The 22,004-nt window shown below is 42.9% G+C and overlaps 1 protein-coding gene across 1 annotated transcript in view; it reads left to right on the top strand.

Annotated features, from left to right (window-relative positions):
• dntt (deoxynucleotidyltransferase, terminal) overlaps positions 1 to 22,004 on the top strand; it is a 271,547-nt gene that overhangs the window by 56,357 nt on the left and 193,186 nt on the right. The window contains exons 3-5 of the mRNA XM_072557695.1: positions 3,599 to 3,709; positions 16,265 to 16,435; positions 17,544 to 17,615. Of these exons, the coding sequence (XP_072413796.1) occupies positions 3,599 to 3,709; positions 16,265 to 16,435; positions 17,544 to 17,615 (354 nt within the window). The remainder of the gene's footprint in view (positions 1 to 3,598; positions 3,710 to 16,264; positions 16,436 to 17,543; positions 17,616 to 22,004) is intronic.

Genomic DNA, 22,004 nt, shown 5'->3' with positions numbered 1-22,004 from the left:
AAGACAGGAAGTCAAAGGGGAGGCTGCACCTCAGCAGCCCCTTCTGCCTGAACTGAACATGAACACCCTCTTCAAGTGTAACATCAGTCATTTTATCCCAATTCCCCATTCACCAACAATCCCACGATATTTATTTTCTATCCGTGAAAATCCATTTCATCATTCTCTTGGTAACAATACAAAAATAAAAGCCTGCATGCAATATACATTTAAAGTGAGATTTATACATTCACTCCTGCTATATTGCACACAAAATTAAACACTTCATCCTGTGCATTTCCTAAGTGCTTGTTTTATCAGTGCCTTTGGCTCATGCTATGTTCCTATGAAATGTATAAGAGCATAAGAACATAAGATAAATAGGAGCAAGAGTAGGTCACATGGCCCCTTAAACCTGCTCTGCCATTCAATAAAATCATGGCTGATCTTTTTTTTTGTGGATTCAGCACCACTTACCTGCCTGCTCACTGTAATTCTTAATTCCTTTACTTTTAAAAAATCTACCTACGTTTGCCTTAAGAACATTCAATGAGTTAGCCTCAAATGTTTCACTGGGCAGGAAATTCCACAGACTCACAACCCTTTGGGCGAAGAAGTTCCTCCTCAACTCAGTCCTAAAGCTACTCCCCTTATTTTGAGGCTATGCCCCCCTAGTTGTAATTGGAAGCTACTCAGTTTGGAGTTGGAGCATTTTCCCATGATCTTGTAGATGACATACAGCAGGCAAAATATCTGGTTTCAGGCTGCACCCCATCTTGGCATGGATGGCAGTAGTCTAGTCTGGTTGGCTGACAGGCAACAAGTGCATTGGAGGGCCTGTGCAGTTGGGATCACATCCAACCAGAGAGAGGGCAGTAGGTTCATGCTCCAGGAATTGACAGTCACTCCCTCTGGTTGGTACTTCGGTAGTCCTAATATGTTCCTAGAGAACAGATTGATTTACTCTGGGATTCACATCCATGCCAATAGCAGTCTGAAATTCAACTGCAGAACTCAGATCACCTGGCAGCTGCTGCTACAATTTTGGAAGCTGCGACATCAGATGCAGTGGCAAGGATAGGGTCTGATAAGTGCTGCAAATGTTGGACTTCAAACTCCACACAAAGTTCTGTGCCCACTTCCTGCCAGACAATTCCATGCTCTTTGATATTGAACACAGACCTTGTGGCAGCCTAACCACATATAATTTGTGCAGAATTGTGAAATCAGGTGATGGTGTCTTTTCATTATCACTATAGTCTTGGCCCTCTTTCAATGAGGATTGCTGCCTGTATTAGCAAAATGCTTAGGTATCTGAAAGGCATAAGATATAAGAAGAAAAATGAAAGTAGGTGTATGTGTACACCTGTATGTTCCAGTATGAGGAGGGATGTGGGATGAGAGAAAAAGGATCATGTGTGAGAATACTGTCTTCTTCGTAAGATTCAATCCAAGTAACAGACCTTCCCATAATGAATAGCATTAATTCTTACTTAGCGTCAGAACATTAGCCATGTGACCTCCCACACTTTGATTAGCTCCAGTCAGCTGTTAGCATGCAGCATTTTCTGTTGCAAGAAAGTGAAATGTAATAATGAGAGTGATGTTTGGACAATATGATTGTCATGGTTGAATAGTAGTGTGTGTGAGGTGTGAAATGTAGGCTTCAGACTTGCAATTAAGTCTGTGAAGGTGAGGGGAAGCATGTATATGTTATGCATAAGTTGGTAGGATAAAGGCACAGGTATATTTACTGATTAGCCATGTAACTTTAAACCTTTGACAATATCATACCCTTGAGACAAATCTAGTGGCATTGATCTCAGCAAATAGTTTTTCCCGCTGTCTTTTCTTCACATGTTTGGAGGTTCCACCGTAGACAAAGACATGTCTTCTCCTTTCCTCCTCCTCCAACAAGGACACCAATGTAGTTGCAATACCATTGTGCATGTTTCCTTTCATCACCAACCCATTTGTTCCACAACATCTCTATAGTTCTTGGGGTCATGGTGAACCTTTCCTTTAAGTGGGGTAATCAAGCTCTAAGTGGAGCTACGAATTAACAAAGTGGGCCCTCTGCTGAAGCATGCAGGTTATGATCAGTACAATGTAAGCTTTACACAGAAAGCATTATAATCAGCAAGCAGCTAAAAGGATGTTGTCTGCATTACACTGAATTGGGGTGGAACAATCGGACATCACAATCCCCAGGGTAGGAAACAGCTGTTTCAGGGGCTGTCCAATTTAAATCCTTTCTCTTTTGTCAACTAGAATTACACTGGGGAAATTACTATGACTTTAAACTGTACTAAATGGAAGTTTAGTTGTTTGGAAGATGATGGCAAAGTCATATCCTATTTGTAGGCTGCAGGCCAAATGCTTTGTTTGGCAAGCCAACCAGCTATCTCTTTATACATTGTCAAGCATTAATTGGATATGTAAAATCTGACTGAGGTGTTGATTGGTATTTAATTCATCCAGAACTATGGCATTTCAACAGCTTAAGCATGATTCTGAAATCATTGAAATCCATTTTGATACTGTTGCTTCATTACAACGGTTATATTTTCTTTTATACCATTTGGATTATAGAAAAAGAGACTTAACAGCCAAGCCTGTTTCTATTTAACTATCTCATTATGTGAGGGAGAGCCCCATAATAGATCCCATGATGCTCGTTTTTCATGTGATCCTTTGAAAGACAAACCAATAACCAAAGAGAACTAATTAAGAATATTCTTGCTTTGAAACAGATAATATGAAAGTAAATACAATGCTTGTTGTGTCCATATTTCTCCAGGGCAATCAGGGATGGGCAATAATGGCTGACTTTGTCAGTGACACCCACATTCCAAGAATAGCTTCCTTTCTCTCGACTGTTACCACATCCACAGATCCAAACATTCTCTGTGGTCACAAACATTTAGACAGATTTCTCACTCCCATGACCCAATGCTTGAGAGTACAGCTCCACTGTTGCTCAGTCTGCATTAAGCTTTGGCTGCAGTACTCTGGGCATCCTAGAATCTATGTCACACTTCTGCTAAAGCTTGAGCTCTCAATCTAGTGAACTGTCAGAATTTGGATTACAAATTACAAATTTCAGTTTCACGCCCAATGGGATGTTAAATCAATATCTCCAAATAATATTACTTGCCAATAACACTCTTAAAATGCTGACTTGTTTTGGCATCTGACATTTAAGTCCAATATTACTGCTTCGCCACCTAATATTGCCATCTATTATTTCTGTTTTACACATTTTGCAAGGTAAGATCCAGTTGTTAGTCTTTTTTTACCTGTTTATATATTCGCTTTAAAGGGGAGAGGATATCATGGCCGTAACATTGGAGGAAAGATTTGTTAGAATCCATCCTTATGAGATTATTTGTTTTTCCATTACGAGGAAGCTGCTTAAACTGCTGTACTAAGCAGTAAACAGCAAATAGATTCTCGGTTATCATTTGTTGTGTAAACAAATCTTTGATCTGTAATTACATACTGCAAACCATATCATATGTGTTCATTTGACAGACTTGATAACTCAAGGTGGCCCAACAAGAAGCCACAAACTTTAACCTGAACCAGCAATGAATTTGATTTTGTTTTATTTCTTTAGGTGCAGAAGATGATTCAATCAAATTTGCCATTACCTGCACCGGTGGTAACTATTTCCCAGTATGCATGTCAGAGGAGATCAACCCTCAATAATAGAAACAAAATATTTACGGTAATGCTTCAAATAGAATTTTTGAAATAAATCTTATTTTTGGCTTTGGCGTGTAGTTCAAACCTGTGGAAGAATTTACAGACTTTGATATTTTGTTAAAGCACTGGTGCTCAGTATGATCCAAGACAACTGTTTCCCCTAATGATACACAGGGAACTTCTGACTGTCAGGTGCACTTCGTTCACGGACAATTTACTCATCTCAAAATTCATCCAAACTCATGGAAGATATTGGTCTCTGTAGCCAATTGTTTTCTGGGTATCATAAGGCTTCAGAAATGACTAAATGGGGTCCAAGATGAGTATATGCACTTCAGTGAGGAGTGCAGTGTAAGCCATGCTTGTAAAGGGATTTGCATGCATGTACCCAATGCCTGTTGGTGCCGCACAGAACAGTCAGATCATGTCTTTGGTGTGGAGCACTGACTTAACACCATTTCTCATGAAGGAGCTCCAGGCTCTACACTGTGCTCCCTGAGTATAATCTTAAATAGCATGAAGGACTTCTCGCCATTGAGTCATAGATGAGTACAGTACGGAAACAAACTCTTCAGTCCAACTCGTCCAGGCCGACCTGATATCCTAAATTATTCTCGTTCCATTTGCTAGTACTTGGTCCACATTCCTCTAAACCCCTCCTATTCATATATTCATCCAGATGCCTTTTACATGTTGTAATTTTACCAGCCTCCTCCAATTCCTCTGGCAGCTCATTCTATACATACACCACCCTCTGTGTGAAAAAAATTGCCCCTTAGGTCCCTTTTAAAACTTTCCCCTCTGACCTTAAACCTATAGTTCTGGACTCCCCCCACCCCAAGGAAAAGATCTTGTCTATTTACCCTATCCATGCCCCTCATGATTTTACAAACCTCTATAAGGTCAGCCCTGACCCACTGACGCTCCAGGGAAAAAACACTATTTAAACTGATCATAACCTACTTGCACTGAAAACAACAAATGCTGGAGATCACAGCAGGTCAGGCAGCATCCATGGACAGACAGCAAGTTAACATTTTGAGTCTGCTAATGTTTTGCTTTGAGATGATTCTTAGTAGACTCAAAATGTTAGCTTGCTCTCTCTCCATGGATGCTATCTGACCCACTGTGATCTCTGGCACCTGTTGCTTTCAGTACAGATTCGAGCATCTTCAGTAATTTGCTCCTAAATAACCTACTTGCAATTCAGTTACTACTTGTTTTTCTGGTACATGCTGCATTTCGACATATTTTGGATGTTTCCCAAAATCGTTAATATTTTCAATAGTTTACAATGAATGATCTGACTGGTGTGGAGGTACTTTGTTGTTCTCTTAACAGCTTATATGTAAGCTATGTGTTTCTAGCTATGGGTGGAACTCATTTTTTGGTATTGAGCATGACAGAGAGAATGAGAAAAGGTCACACAGAGCTGGACATGTCGCTGGAGGAGGAAGGAGGTAATCCTGTGTGACTTCCGTGAGCTGACACCTTTAATATTCCTTGTCCCAGGTCTGACTCTCGCATTCTTGAGCATGCAGCCCTATGTGTAGGTCCCATCTCAAATGCTGTTAAATATCTTACATGCAGTGTCAGTATTGGAGCTGATGTATACAACTGTGAAAATGTCTTACTTTCATTATTGCTTTCCTCTTGTTCTTCCCTGACCAATTGCACAGATTCTAGCTTTAAGTACCTAAAATGAAGAAGGGGAAAGTATTGCGGTGTGATAAGAGGAGAAGAGAAAGTCAGTAGTGGATCCTTACATATCTGCACTTTATTGACCAGAATAGATTGACGGATGAAGAAAAGTTTTAGATATGCAAAGGAGGGTAAAAATTGCAGATATTCTCCTGTTCAGTTGTTTTATCCCTGCTAGTGGTCACTGCATTCTCATAATGGCCAATACTTTCTCCTTCATGGCACTCAAAACATACAGTCATGTCTCTTGACATTTGGTTAATTCCTGTTTTGCCAACACCTTCTGCAAGGAAGTAGTAAGTGTGCTAGTGAGTGTCATAAGACTGGTGAATGTGGCTGTCATGATTGAATTTCTGGTGGTGTATACAAGCAATGTAGATTTGGGGCTTCGAGCAATGCTATATTCATGTGGATGGGATGAAGCAAATGAATGGTGCATATGAGTCCTGATTGACAGAGATCATTGGACTGCTGACAATATATTGACTTGAGCAATTAATGAGGCCCTAGTGGTGAAGATGGTAGAATGTGGTATGGGAAAATACACTCACTGACAATGAAAGTCATTAACTTCTTCCTCTACTGTAATCAGGCACTTTGAACTGCTCTTAGCATTGATGTCCTTCTCTACATCTTGCGAAAGCCTTTTTATTTCTAACATTTGAGGATCCAGGGAATCTCTGCTTTCTGTCTCTTCCACCAAGTTCTCCAATCTGATAATCTAATGCTTATTTCATGGTGCGGCACCACCAGCAGTCACAAGGCATCACCTCTGTAAGAGGTGTAGTGCCCAGGGTTTGACCTCTTTCAAGAATAGTGGTCTACACTGAACGCAATCTACTTTCTCAATGCAAGAATATCATACCTGCTCCAGAAATAGAATTTCAAAGATAGCCCAGCTTACAGTATGGTTACCCTGATAGACTGCTCACCAAATTGAGACTAAAAATGTCTATCAACATTTGCTGCAGGATTCAAAACAATACACAATGCTATGACTTGTAAAGCTGCCAGATACCAGAAGTTAAAAGGCAAAGCACTGCATGTGTATACAACAAAAGAACAACAAGAAATATAAGTAAGAATAAAAAAATGCTGGAAAACCCTAAGCAGATTAAGTGGTATCTATGGAGAGAAAGATTTCAGGTCAATTACCTTTTCTGAGAACTGAAGAGAAACAGAAATGGAAAGGTTTTTAAGCCAATGGAGTGGCCTAAGGGGCAGGAAGAACTTTACTGTCTTCAGGTCATATGCCAATTATTCTGCACGAGTGAGGAAAGACTGTACATCGGTATATTGCATTGTGTTTGTGATCCTCTTATTGTAGCTGAATGGTTAGAAACAAACCGAAGCTGCTAAATGTGACTTTGAAACTGTTAGGTTGATGTGCAGTCTCTGAATGTTAGACTTGCCTGCTGAAGAGTGAGTGGTGGTTCGGTGAATTGAGCTATGGGAGTTTATTGATGCAAAGTGAAGGAGATGACTTTCGAACGTGCATTCACTGATCTTAACCGGTCACGTGAGCATACCCTTGTTATAACACATCAGCCATATCCTTGGGGCCTGACTCCTTGGAGCTGACCTCCTTGGTCAGCTGCTCCCATTCTCTTCAGTGCACTTGCGCGGGGACAATCCCAGCCTTCTGCAGCCAGATGATCTCTCGCCTTACTTTCACATCTTGGACTAATACCTCCAGCAGTGCATTAGAGAAACAGGGAGCCCACCTTTTGGCCTGTTGCTCCGCTGACAATCTTCTTCCATCTCAGAAACATTTTTGGATGTGGTTCTACCCTTTACAGAGGTAGAGATACCTTTAAGAATTGTAGCCTAGTATGTTGGGAATGCATACATCTGAGTTTGTCGCCAGCCAGTGCACACCATTTCACTGAGTAGAACATCATTTGCATGCCGCATATGTCACCCTGCTTGGGTATGGGGTAATCAAGCATGGCAATCTATATGCCTGCTAATGGACCTCATTGGCATTTTTTCCCCATGGGTTTTATTTTATGTTGAACGCAATACCTTTTGCAGCTCATTTTATGGAATGTTTGCTCAAAGGTGAAGTTGAAGAAGCCAGACACCAAGTGAGAATGCTAACTGCAATTAATATGATGACTGTACTACGTTTTTCATCAAATGCGGAGTGTGAGACAACTTTTTGCACTCCCAGTGCGCGACACGCTTCAGCATGTTAGAAAAACTCATCAACACTGTTATTTATTTCCTCTTTTCTTTTGTGCAATCTGCATGCTGGGTTACATTTCAGAATACATTTAGTACCGCTTATACATGCCAAGAAAAGGTGCTGTAAGATCCTGCAGTCATAAAATATGGCAAGTAATTACCGGATCAAATATCAGCTGTCATTGTTTGCACATCTACTGAAGACTGTAGTTGGCATGTAAATGCAAATGCAGAACTTAAATCGGAAGCCTAAAATTCCAATTACATTCAAGTAAAGGAGGAACAATACCTCGGTTTAATTTAAGATTGAGTGCACTTCTTACAAAATGTTCCTCAAGCTTCTCATATGTTTGAGCTCCAGTTAAATATTAAGGATGATCAATGATGTGTAACAATGTCGCTGATCATCTTGCCATGGCCTGAGGCAAAGGATGTCATGTTAATCTTCAAGGAAACAGTAAGGTTGGGTCAGCTGAGATCTTAAAATGTAAAAAATGTCAAACACGCACCAATCACCAAATCTCCCAGTGATCACAAAATCCCCACCCCAGCCTTAAGGGAACTCTGTCCCACTTCATCCCTCCCCCAGTATGGTCACTGGGCACCCCAACGGTTAACCTCTATGGCTATCACACAAGCTAGCTGCCATCATCATCATGACTGGCCATCCCCTCCAAGCATTCATCCCTGTAACCACATTACCCTAAATGCCCCCGATCCTTGCTGCCCCCTTAACACTAATGACTCCTTCACCATCACTATGCCCTCCAAAATGTGTCGAAATAGGGTATTAGGCAGTGAACAGAGGTTGCAGATACACAAACCTCTAAATGTAGTAGCAACAAATTAAATTTATGTGATGCCTTTAATACAATAAAATGGTCCAAGACATTTTAGAAGAACATTATAAAAGAAATATTGAATCACATTAGGGAATGTTAAGTCAGATTACCAAACATTTGGCCAAAGAGGTAACTTATAAGGAGTATCTTAAAGGAGGTAAGTTAGGGAAAGAGCTGGAGACATGTATTGCAGAACGTTCATCCTGGGCAAATCAAGATATAACCTTCAGTGGTGAAGTAATTCAAATCAGGGATATACAACAAGCCAGACCTGGAGCAGTTCAGATTGGAGCATTCCTGGGCTGAAGGAAATGTCTTTTAGTTCTGCACTGACCCATAAGAGGAAACATAATTGCCGCGTCCACTTATTTAAAACTGCTCGTAAGCCCATAAGAAATAGGAACAGGGTCGGCTGTTTAGCTCTTGGACCCTGCTCTGCCATTCCAGAGGATCATTGCTGATCTAACATTCCTTATGTCCACTTACCCACTAACCCTTGATCCTCCTACTAATCAGGAATCTATACATCTCGTCCTTAAATAAAAACAAGGTCTCTGTCCCCACAGCCTTCTGTGGCAACGAGTTCCAAAGCCTCTAAAGCCACTGAGAGAAGAAACTCTTCCTCATATCAACCTTAAATTAGCACGTCTTTATTCTGAGATTTTGTCCTCTTTCCTGGACTCCCCCATAAAGGGAAACAATCTGTCAGCATTTCAAGTCCCTAAAGAATCTGATATGTTTCAATGAGATCACCTATCATTCTTCTAAACTCCAGTGAGTGGAATCCCAACCTCTTTAACCTTATAAGACAATATCTCCATTCCAGGCATCATCCTAGTGAATCTTCTCTGAACTGCCTCCAATTAAACAATATCTTAAACAAGGGGACCAAAGCTGCTTTTAGAGCTCTAGATGTGATCCCCCAAGCACCTTGTACAGTTATAGTAAAGCTTTCCTACTCTGATGTTCCTTTCCCCAGGAAGTAAGGGCAGACATTCTATTAATCTGATTACCTGTTGTACCTGTGTCCAAGCTTTCATGCATGAGTACCCTAAGCTTTCTGCTATTTTTCTTGATTTAACTATTAATGTTCTTTTGTTCTCTCCTCCAAAGTGAACAAGTTCACATTTTCCTATATTATACTTCATTTGCCAATTTGTTACCCTCTCACTTAACCTATCAAGATCTCTCTATAGCTCCCTTTTGCAACTTGCCTTTCCACTTATTTTTGATCATCTGCAAATTTGGCCAGAAGACATTTGCTTTCTTCCTCGAGGACATTAACATATATTGCATACAGTTTCATTCAGAATCTTTTTTTTACATTGAGACACCCTTCACTCTTCTGAATTCCATTGTAAACAAACCCAATCTGTCCAACCTTTCCTCATAAGACAACCCACTCTTTCCATGTTTCAATCTAGTAAACCTCCTCTGAACTGCCTCCAATGTGTTTACATCCTTCCTTAAGTAAGGAGAACAAAACTGTACACTGTATTCAAATGTGATCTGAATAACAGAAGCATAAAATCCTTACATTTATGTTCAATTCCTCTTGTGATAAATGATAGCATTATTTTAGCCTTTTAAATTATTGCTGTACCTGCAAACTAATGTTTTGTGAGCCATGCAGAGCACCTAGATCCCGCAGCACCTCAAATTCTGCAGTCATTCTGTTGGTAATGCTCTGCCCTTTTATTCTTTCTAATTTAAGGGGATAGCCAACGTTTCTCCTGCATGAGAAGAGAGTGTTAGTTGTTTAGCAAGTGGATTGTGAGGTGTTGGCATGGACTATGCACCAATTAATGAAGATTGATAATTAACAGCTAAGCTTTGAATAAATTTTAAACCAGGCAGGTTGACTGATTGGTCAGGACATAGCCCTGAAAAATAAACCTGTGAAAAACTGTCATCTATCTTGTTGCATTGAAATAAACTAAGTGTGTGTCAATATCCTTTTTGTCACTAAGTGTATTAATTTATGTAGCTTCCAGTTCATGTATTATGCTGCAAACCAAACTGACAATCTTAAATTGTTTGTCACTTTAGTTGTTAACATTCAGGATTATCTACTAAATGTTGTCCAGTTGCAGAATCACATCAAATACTGAGAAGTGTGTTGTGGGCTGATTTGGTCTAGTCAGTACCTTGCTTGTTGTGAACAACCAAAGAGATATGTTGTCTGATGTGATTTGCTATATTTTGGGGATATGTGGTCTACATAACTGGCACCATGCTGGCACTGATATTCACAATACACATTAATGATTGTGTGATTGGCAGAAAATACATTTCTCTTGATGGCAGCATCCTCTGATTGGGAAGAACCACTTGTGTTTCTGCCACATAGAATCACTAGTTTCACCTTTTATAGAGTCATAGAGTAATACAGCATGGAAACAGTCTCTTCATTCCAACCAGTCCATGCCAAACATAATACCAAACTAAACTAGTCCCACCTGCCTGCTCATGCCCCTTATCCCTCCAAACCTTTCCTCTTCGTGTACCTATCCAAATGTCTTTTAAATGTTGTAATTGTGCCAACATACACCACTTCCTCAGAAAGTTCATTCCACAAGGGAACCACCCTGTGTAAAACATTTGCTTCTCATGATTTTTAAAAATCTCTCTCCTCTCATCTTAAAAATGTGCCCCCTAGTCTTGAGATTCCCCCTCCTAGGGAAAAGACAAATGCCATTCACTCTATCTATATCTTACCTTATTTTATAACCTTCTATCAGGCCGCTTCTCAACCACTTATGCTGCAGTGAAAAACCCCAGCCTATCTAGTCTTTCTTTATAATGCAAACCTTCCATACCTGGCAACATTCTGTTAAATTTCTTCAGAACCTTCTCCAGCTTAATAATATCCTTCCTATAACTGGGCAACCAGAACTTGTCACAGAAGACACCTCACCAATGTGTTGTACAGCCTCAACATGTCTTTCCAACTCCTATACTCAAAGAACTGAGCAATGAAGGCAAGCATGCCATATGCCTTTTTAACCACCCTGTCGACATGTGATGCAAACTTCAAAGAATTATGTACTTGTACCCCATATTCTACAACACTACCCAAGGAGAAAGTGGGGGCTGCAGATGCTGGAGATCACAGTCAAAAAATGTGGTGCTGGAAAAGCACAGAGGGACAGGCAGCATCTGAGGAGGAGGAGAGTAGACGTTTTGTGGGAATGTGGGGGGCTGCGGGGGTACCCAAGGGGGCTGAGAGATAAATGGGTGGAGGGTGGAGCTGGGGGGAAGGTAACTAGGAAGATGATAGGTAGATGATGGTGGGGGTTGATGGTGATAGGTTGGAGCAGAGGGTGGAGTGAATAGGTGGGAAATAGGATGGACAGGTAGGACAGTTCAAGAGACTGGTGCCATGTTGCAAGGTTGGTGCCGGTATAAGGTGGAGGGAGGGGAGATTAAATTGGTGAAATTGACATTGATTCTGTGTGGTTGGAGGAACGTCCTGAACAAACCCACTGTCCTGTGGCCGAACACATCACTCCCCCCGCCCCCCACAATGCCAAGGACATGCAAGTCCTAGGCGTCCTCCACCACCAAATCCCCGTCACCCGGTCCCTAGAGGAATAAAACCTCATCTTCCACCTTGGGACCCTCCAACCACACAGAATCAATGTCAATTTCACCAGTTTCCTCTTGAACTGTCCTACCTGTCCAGCTTCCTTCCCACCTATCCACTCCACCCTCTCCTCTGACATATCACCCCCCCCTTCATCTACCTATCGCCTTCCTAGCTACCTTCCCCCCAGCCCCACCACCCTCCCATTTATCTCTCAGCCACCTTGCCTTCCCCCTCCAACAACCCCCACATTCCTGATGAAGGGCTTATGCCCAAAACATCGACATTTCTGCTCCTCAGATGCTGCATGACCTGCTCTGCTTTTCCAGTACCACACGTCTGAATACTGCCCAAGGCCCTACCATTAATTGCATAAGCTCTACCCTTGTTTGTTGCAATGTTTTGCATTTATCCAGATTGAACTCCATCTGCTATTTTTCAGTTCATTGATCCATTTGATCAAGATCCCTTTGTAATCTTAGACAACCAATTTTGGTGTCATCCACAACCTTACTAACCATGCCTTCTATATTCTCATTAAAATCATTTATATAAATGACAAACAAAAGAGGACCCAGAACTGATCCCTGTGGTACACCACTGACTACAGGCCTCCAGTCCCAAAAGTAATACTCCACCATCACTCTCTGTCTTCCGCCGTTAAGCCAAGTATCCAATTGGCATGTTCACCCTGAATCCCAAAGGCTTTACAAAGATCCAAATAAACAATGTCTACTGCTCTGCCAACGTTAATCTTTTGATAACTTCCTCATAAGACTCAATCAAGCCTGTGAAACACACTATTCCTCGCACAAAACTCTAAATGTCCATAAATCTTATCTTTTCTAATCACCTCAAACAATTTACCTACAACCTTGTTCAAACTTTAGCGATACCTTTCTGGAGTAACCTTAGGTGGACTGGGCACTTTTCCGAGCCAAGAGTGATTAACTTAGGGCCCTTCATGAGTTTGCACAATGTACAGCAAGAAATGATCTGATCACAGTAGTTAACATTCTGTTGGATGGTTTGGAAGGCAACAGCATCTAGTCAGACATAAATCGTGGGCAACCATAAGCCTGTAAGTCTTCATCCAGCATAAGATCCTACTGTGACCTGCAAAAAATCCTAATTTAAATATTTGAGCAAGGTTCCTGCTTCTTATGATCGGGAATGCTAGCTGCCTATTGCAAAGTGGGCTAGAAAATTGAGTTGTTGGACGAATTTTTTCTTTGTCTGTATATTACTTCATTCTCCAAGTAAACAGGACAGTACATATGAGAAAGTCACACCCCACAATGGTTGAGATGGTTCCAGTATTATAGTTAATCAAACATTCACAAGCTTTAGCCATTACACTGAGTGGCCATCCCCATTTCCTTTGAGAAGTGGAATCTTCAGATATCCTAAGTGATATGCCATTCTCCAGACGTGGAAGCTAAGGAACTGTTGCTTTGTCTGAAACTGTAGCTGAGACAGGATTTAAAAAGTAATTCCTCATACAAACTAATGGTAATGAAAGCATCATAAATTTCTCTTGAGGAAAATAGTGATAAGTGCTCAGTGCAAAATTGCTCACACCTCTGATTTGAAAGGCATTGGGCTCAATTCCCATAACAGAGACTTGAGTTTATAATCTCAACTGTTACTTCCCTGAATTATCAAAGGAGGACTGCACAGATTATGATGCTGTTTTTTGGATCAAACCTGAAACAGAAGCTAGGATATACCTACTCTCTTAGGTGAACAGATCCTAAGACTGTTTCAAAAAAAGAGATTGGGGGTGCTTTGAACTTTATCCTTGGCAATATTTATCTCACAATCAACGTCACTGAAAAAAAATTATGTGACCATTATCTCTGTTGTTTATGGGACCATGTGTATGAGTTATCTGTCTTGTTCCTACATTATAGCACATTTCTTAAATACTTAATTTGCTATGAAGAGCTTTGGGATTGAGTTCATGAAAGGTTCTTTATAGTTTAATAATAGCCATTCAAAATGTTTGAGACAATGAGAAAAGTCGTAACAAAATTGGTATGAATCAGACAGTAGAATTAGCTCCTGCCTAATGAAGACACCGAAGACATAAGGTCACTAAGAAATGGTTAAGGCTCAAAAAAACATTTCCTCAACATGGCCAATGTTTGATTTGGGAAATAACACGGTCAGAATATCTAAAATGAAACCATGCATAAATAGGCTAACACATAAAGTTGTTGTCTTGGCAATTGGTTAAGCCCAGGTGCTATTGTTGTAACTAACAGCTCTTTATGAAAAAGGATGAAAGTGCAAGACTGCATTTTGGTTGTTGAGAATTAAATCACAGACCTCTCCTTGATAAGCAGTTTCTGCCGTAGGTATAGTCATGATTATGACCTGCAATGTTACTTGTGGTTGTCTATTTTAAAAGCCAGTTAATGTGTCCCAAGAGAGAGTTGTGTTGGACCGAGCACAATGATTGTATTATGAAGATTGCATAAGTACAGCAAAAACTATTTATGAAAATTAAACACATATGCTCAATAATTTATCTTACAATTTTGCAAATATTTTTAAACAAATGCTTTCATTCTGGACACTGTTGGAGTTGTGACTCCAATATCCATACACTCCAGCTCTTATGACAACATGACTGAATTGAAAGATAAATGTTTGTTTGATAGTTGCCTGCTGTTAGATCAAAAGGTTCTCTAACATTGTTCACCTTGTCAGGTTTTGATATTGTGTGGAAAAAATGATTATTAAAATAACTAGCTTATCACTAGAATGACAAAGTGTTGTTTTGAGAACTGATGGTAGTCATTATGCTGAAAAGAGCCATACACTTCAGACAGGGCAACTTATTTTTGTAATTTATCCGTAACCCATTCTACTATTATCAACCAGAGAAAAGTGAGAAAAGCTTTTGATACTTCAAAATGAAAATATTTCATTTTGATGGATGACAAGTTTGCGGTTATTTATGTCCACCCAATCCGACTGAATTTCTAATTTCTCAATTTCTAGTGGACGGAGTAACATCACTTCTGAAGATTTTCTGAGACTGTGATGAAAAGTGGCTCCCGACTTTACTGATGATTCGTGGCCATTCACTTATGCAATCTTACTTGGGGCACCAATTAGAGGGTGTGAAGCAGTGTGCAGTTAAGACAGTGAGGTGAATAGGCATTTAGCTGGATCATGATCCTAAAGCATAGAATATTGATGATGCTTATTTCCAGCTACAAATGACCACACTCCCATCACGCATTTCCCCATCATCTCTGTCAATCATTATTCCTCACTCAGATTCAGATAGGATCACTGCTTCCTGAACACTGTGAATAGCTCCCTCTCTTTCTCACTCCCCTCTAGCAGAATTTCCTGCTTCTTGTGCTCTTTGCAAGTTATGGCATTTTGCAAGATATGGGTGACACTGGCTAGGTCAGCTTTTATTACCCATCCCTAACTGCCAGAGGGCAGCTAAGATTCAATCACATTGCTGGGGTCTGGAGTGACACGTAGGCCAGACCAGGAAAGTATGGCTGATTTTCTTCTATAAAGGACATAGTGAACCAGATGGGTTTTCCCAACAATTGATCCAATGGGATGCTTGCTGGTGCGTATTTGTGTAGGGGAATCTGATTGGTGCATAAACCTTGAAATCAGAGCAAAAACACTTTCAACATCCATTATATTACTCCCTTGTGGACCTTTGCAACTTAAAACACAGAAAACACCTAACACTTGTGGAATCAAAGTAACTAACAGAGAATACCAACCACCTTGCAATCTAAAATACTTTAACAATTCCTTTCAATAGAATTATCATAGGAATCCTTTCTACTGTTTAATTACATTTTAGCATGTTTGGGGCTAAGGGAGGGGGTGAGCTGGAGTACTGACCTCTAAAATGGTCATGTTGACATCAAACTAGCATTCATGCCCTTTAATGTCATGATCTTCCTGCTCCAGGTACACCCAATCTGTGTCCAACACATGAGGACAAACACCATAAGCAATATTGATTCTAATAACATTTGCCTGAAAACAGTGCATCTACAGGCCCTATTATGTAGCTGTATGGAACTTGTAGCGCACAAAGAACTGGATGCTACTGGGCCCAATTTCTCCTTTGAAATCTCAAATTTGATTTTTGGAAAATTATAAAAATCAATGTCAGTTCACTTCAAAATGCTATTAGTCTGCGAATTATCTCTGTGTCTTTGTATTTTGCAAGGTAGCATTGCCGATTTCTAAAACAGTTTTTTCTCTGCAGGATGCACTGGATATTTTGGCAGAAAATTTTGAGTTTAATGAAAATGATGGCGCCCACGTTGCATTTTCAAGAGCAACTTCCTTGTTAAAGTCCCTTCCATTCACAATAAGCAAAATGACAAACTTGGAGGGACTACCCTGTTTTGGAGACCAGACAAGAGCCATAATTGAGGTACAAGACTGTGAAGAGGATATTTTGAATTAATTATAATAATTTCTGAAAGAGTAATTAATACATATTATGATTTCTTAATGTCAAGCACATGAAATGGAGATGATTAACTTTATAACTTTACAATGTCTTTGTTAATATTAATTTTCCCTCCAAACCTAGATAGGGCAAGATCTGCATGAAAAGCATGCCAAAATTTCCTCAAAGCCTCAATGGTGCAACTTGCACAGATGGAAAAATATGCATGAATATGATTTTCGGTGAAGTTACAATGGCTGAGAATAGTTACAGAGTTAGACCATTTAAGCTCTACCATTAGCTATTAGCTCTCCCTTCACCTAACTCCAACTATATGCCTTGCTTTTGTATACTTAAAACATTTTTTAAAATCTTTCAGTTTAGAAGTTTGACATTTATCCAGACTCAACAGTTTATTTAAGTGAAAAAACAATCTAGATTTCCAAAATTATTTGAGAGATGAAGTCCTTGCTCTCAACATCCACATGGCGTAGCTCCAGTTTTAAGGCTCCACCCCCTCTTGGGGGTGGTTTGCTTTTAGTACTTTACTGCAACTTGCCTCTGAAGTTAAGTTTCTTTCAGTCTTAGTAAGGGATGTACAAATTCCCTACTGTAGAGACAATTACAGTTAATTCATTAATTAAGTAGCTTTTTTGAACAAATTTTTCAACTCAGTAATACTGATTCACCTTTGTAGAATTTCAGCTCGTATAAATGTGGTGGTCTTGCTATGTGTACAAAGTGAGACTCTAGACCAGACAGGCTTGTGCCTTTCAGACATGTATGTGACATGAAAAGTGATGTCCAATACAACAGTATCTTCTTCTGTCACTCTCTCTATATAATGTAATGAACGAAGTGTGTTCCGCCAGTTAGCTGTATGTGAGTGTATAATGTGCAGTAATAATAGAAAGTACAGCCCAGATTGTTTATGTATGTCTGTACTATAGCAGTGTAAATAGTTAGCATTGTTAATAAACTTCAAGACAGCTGTCTCAACAAAACCCCAACTCTCTGTGAGATATGTTATCTGGGCTAAGGTATGGAAACCTGCAAAGTGTATCACAATGTAATTCATGTTTTCATGCAGGAAATACTGGAAGATGGAGTTAGCTCGAAGGTTGAGGATTTGCAATGTGATGAGAAGTACAAAGCAAGAAAGGTAAGCAGATGTAAGAGGTAACAGTACATCAAGCCCAAAGCATTCAAAGTTAGTGCAGATACATTGTGGAGACATTTTAAACTTTGACAAGTTAGGTTCTCTGGCCTATTTTGATTTTAAGGAAATGTAATAGGGGTCTATTGAACGCGCTGCAAAATGTTGCGTAGAGCTCAGGGTGTGTCAAAGTCAGGATGTGTAATGGTCAGTGTGTTTAACAATCAGGGTGAATGAGTGTGTAATTGCCACGTCTGTGATGGCTAGTGGATGTAATGGCGGCGGAGGAGGGGGGGGGGGGGGGTAGTAACTGTCAGAACATGTAACAGTTGTGTGTTTTGGCAAAGTCTAGAGTGAGTATGTGAAGTCAGAACATGGTAGAGTGAGACTGTATAGATATCATGCTGTGTTATTGTCAGAGTGTCACTATAGAGGACAAAGTGTGGAATAGGAAAACTGTTAAATGGGCAAATTTTGTAATAGTGAGGGGGGAATTGTCTAAGGGTGTGAGCATTGTAGTCTATGGCAAGGTGTGCTGCAGAATACGATCAGAATTCTGGTAAGGATCGTCTCGACATTAGGAGTGTTAGTGCGGATGAAATGATATCAATCCAAGCCCAGAGTGCAGTTCAACAATCGGTATCGTTTATTGATACAGTAACACCGGCAGAGACCAACCAAGGTCCGAATCTCGGCTGTTCTGCTGTTCCCGCGCGCTGCTACACATTATATACCTTTCTTTGTCAGGATGTGAGGATTTTGAGTATGAATGGGATGATAGTTCCCCATCATCGCTGGAGTAGGTGCAAATGGTGGGTTTCCTGCCGTCCCAGGAGAGTTGCAGTGTACACACAATAGGGTGCTAATTGGATTATGGAAACGGGTCCGGGTACTATCTGCTTGTCTCTTTCTGTGAAGGCTGGAGGCCAGCATCCCCCTTTGTTCCCTTGGGGTGCTGGTGTGTATTAGTCTGTTCGTTCCTGTCTGGTGGATGCCTGTCCTTTGTGTCAGGATGGTTCTGTATTGATGAATATGGGTGTGTTTCAGTCAGTCTCTTGATTTGGTTAGGAGATGGGTCTCCATATTAATTAGCTCCGGAGTTTCGGTCTATGAGTCATGGTTAGTGTCTGGCCTAGTGTGGATTGGATCTGTCCTCTGGCTCCCATCTCCCGGTCACGTGGGGGTGGACCGGCAGCTGCTGAGTTCTGTGGGTTTAAGCTGCGGCTGCCGTTTAAAACACAAAATGAATTCCTATAGTTTTACCGATGTAGGCATAGTCCCGTGGCAAATGCGGGGCGGCTCTGATGCCCGCTTGCAGTCCCCCCTTTCGGCAAGGGGTTGGACACATCCACATCCCCGATGCCGATATCTTGAAAGTCAGATCCTCGCCCGGTACATTCCGCCGGCCGTCATGCTGCAGTCATGGGGCCTTTGGATAGTCCCGGGAGATGGTTACATTAACTCGAGCCCTGTGAGCCCGTGGTGCCTGATCGCCCACCAGGAGTCTATGGCGTGGAGCATGGTCTTTCTGGCCTTTCGTTTCTTGTGCTGACGGCATGAGTGACACTCCACCAGGAGCCAGGCCAGAGCCAGCAGTAACTGTATGCCTACAATGGTGTGCGAGATGATTCGGATCCAAGGATGTATGTTTACGTTTAGGCCCCAATCCCACACCCTCTGTGCTCAGCCCTGGGACTGCAGAGCTGTCTCTGTGTCCTCCTCTAGGTCCTTTATATGTGATTGCGACTGGTGGTACAGTTTCACTGAGTGTCCTACCCGGGTCCTAAGCTCCCGTAAGACCTCGGCCAAATGTGGGATGGGGGCTTGTTCAGGCTCCTGATATTCCCTGAGTGTGTCCCTGAATTTGTCAGTAGTTTGCATGGGCTCGGGGTTCCGTTGTCGGATCCCTGAGATGTGAGCTTGCCCAATCGTGACCGGGCGCCTGGGGGTGAAGCAGAACTCGTGCTGGGGAATTGGGCACTGCTGTCCGTTACACCAAAATGAGGTTTCAAGAATGGAAACACAATACTGTCCCCTTCCACCATACCCCGCCCTAGTGAAGTGGAGGCCTGTGGGTTCGATCTCCTGGGTGTACCCCTGTGTCCGGTTGAACCCGCATTCCGCTGTTTCACTCCTTCGTAAGGGGTGAGGGCAGATGGTAATTGCCCCCCTCCGTTTGCAGCCTATAAGCGGCACCCCATACACAGCGCCGTTTCGAGATATGGCTGTGTGGTGAGCTAAACGATATTTGAGGGAAGCGTTTTCCCGTATGACTCCGATGTTCTCAATGTGAAACAGGGGAAATGGCCCCGACCCTGGGGTGACCACGGGGATCAGGAGGACAATCCCTACTCCTGTCGCCTCACTGACCTCACAGTCGGGAATCACTGGGTATACTCTGGTCATACCCTTCAGAGTCCGGCTGTCGAGCGGCCCAGAGCGCCTCGCGAGTGAGGCCAGTTTGGCGCTGTCAATCCAGTCGGGCACCTCCCCCCTTTGGACGTGGTCAAGATTATGCCGGATCTGGGCTACCATCCACAGGCCATACACATGGCACAGCTGCCCCTTGTGGATATGGGCTGTGTTTTCTCTTTCCCGGTCTATAAGGTGGTTAATGGTGTGGGCGTGTGTTTCCAGGACTGCAATGCCGTCGAGCTGGATGTATGCTCCCTCTTCCCCCAGGAATGCTTGGTCTGCCTGATTTGTGAGAGACCTTTGTAGCAGGTCCCTCATTACCCTTTTTAGCTGTTCGATCTTTTTGTTAAGGCCCTGGATGTCTAGGGAGTTTACTACGGATGTCCCTGTGTTGAGTCCTGTGAGAGCATCATTGACTATGTCCAGTCTGTGTCGTTGTGTGTGTGTGTGTTATGTATGTCGGTCTGGTAGTGGGTTGCTCCCATGGCATCTATGGCCCTCTCTATAACCTCCTTCCCCATCACGGCGTATAGGTTGCGTACCTGTGCTGTGTGCAATAGTCCACTACCTGGATGTCCGATATATTGACCAGCACAGTTGTCATAAAGGGCGTCTCCCTCATCCCACAATCCCAGTCCCCCCGCGGACCCGGTCCCAGAGAGGGGCACGGCAATATCTCGGGAGTCGTGGCCGGGGGTGGTGTGGTTGGGGTGGGTGGAAAGCACAAATACAAGGAGATTACTGCGGCATTGGTGGGCTCATAATACCCGCAAACAGACAGATCCTGTAAAGTGAAAGCATCAAAGGCCGGGGCAGAGGCGAGGTCCTCCGGCACGGCACACGTTGTCCCGAACATGCAACCCCCCAAGTCCATCGCCTCAGCACGCCGGAGGCAGGTCGGCCGCGGGTCATGCTCCGACGTGCAGAATAAACAGAGTGTCTGTACACCCGGGAGGACCTCCAGCCAGGCGTTGTAGAACGCGTCGATCTCTTCGGGCTTGTCCCTTACAGGAATACAGATGGCGTCGGACACGTTGAAGGCGGTAGAAGTTGTCATGTATCTCGGGGAAAGAAGGCCTCAGTTGTAGGGCGAAGAGGAGAGCAGGGAGGAGAGCGGTGTACCAGTGAAGCATGATCTGTGGGAAGAGAGGGAGAGGGAGAGAGAGGCACCCTTACCAAGGGTGTAGGGTTAGTGTGTATAGGAGCAGGCCTCCCCGGACCGGTCCGCCCGTCGCGCTGTAAGGAGAAAAAGGAGGCGGTTAGAGTCAAGTCAAAAGGGGTGTCTGTCCGCTCGGGGCTTAAGGGAAGGGTTTAAGCTGGGACCAGAGTATCCATCTGCCCTTCCCTTTCATGTCGACACAGGCGCAAGTGTCGCTGGTGAGGATAATTTTGTGCAGTCCCAGCCACCAGGGGGCGAAGCCGGGCCGGTCGGGGGCGCCCTGACCAGGACCTTGTCCCCAACGCCGGGAAGGGGTCGGGCGGGCAGATGCAGTTGCAGTTTTGTCTGGTCCCTAATGTCCTGCTTGTCGCGCGCAGTTTGTCTAAGGGACCGCAGCTGCACGTCCAGTTGCCCGATCTAGCACGTCATCCTGTCCTTCACGGGGGCCATGTCTTCCCCCCCAACCATGACGTTCTCTGGTAGTCGCATGGCCCTCCCCGTCATGAGCTCGAAGGGGGTGAGGCCAGTGGAGCGGCCTGGGGTGGCCCTTAAGCGCATCAGTATGCAGGGCAGAACGTCCACCCAGCCCTTACCTGTTTCGGCGATCGCCTTCGCAATTGCCGCCTTGAGGGTCCGGTTCATGCGCTCAACCATCCCGGAGCTCTGGGGATTGAACGGGACGTGGAAGCGCTGTCTGATTCCTAGGAGGCGGCAGGCCAGTTTCATTGCGCGCCCGGTGAAGTGCATGCCCTGGTCCGAGTCAATCTGGAGGGGGACCCCCTCAGCGTGGGAAGATGTTGAAGGCCAGCACCCTGGCCATG

Source organism: Chiloscyllium punctatum, chromosome 38, assembly GCF_047496795.1.
Source record: "Chiloscyllium punctatum isolate Juve2018m chromosome 38, sChiPun1.3, whole genome shotgun sequence".
Classification (NCBI taxonomy): Eukaryota; Metazoa; Chordata; class Chondrichthyes; order Orectolobiformes; family Hemiscylliidae; genus Chiloscyllium; species Chiloscyllium punctatum.
This window is presented reverse-complemented; position numbering and strand designations above follow the sequence as displayed.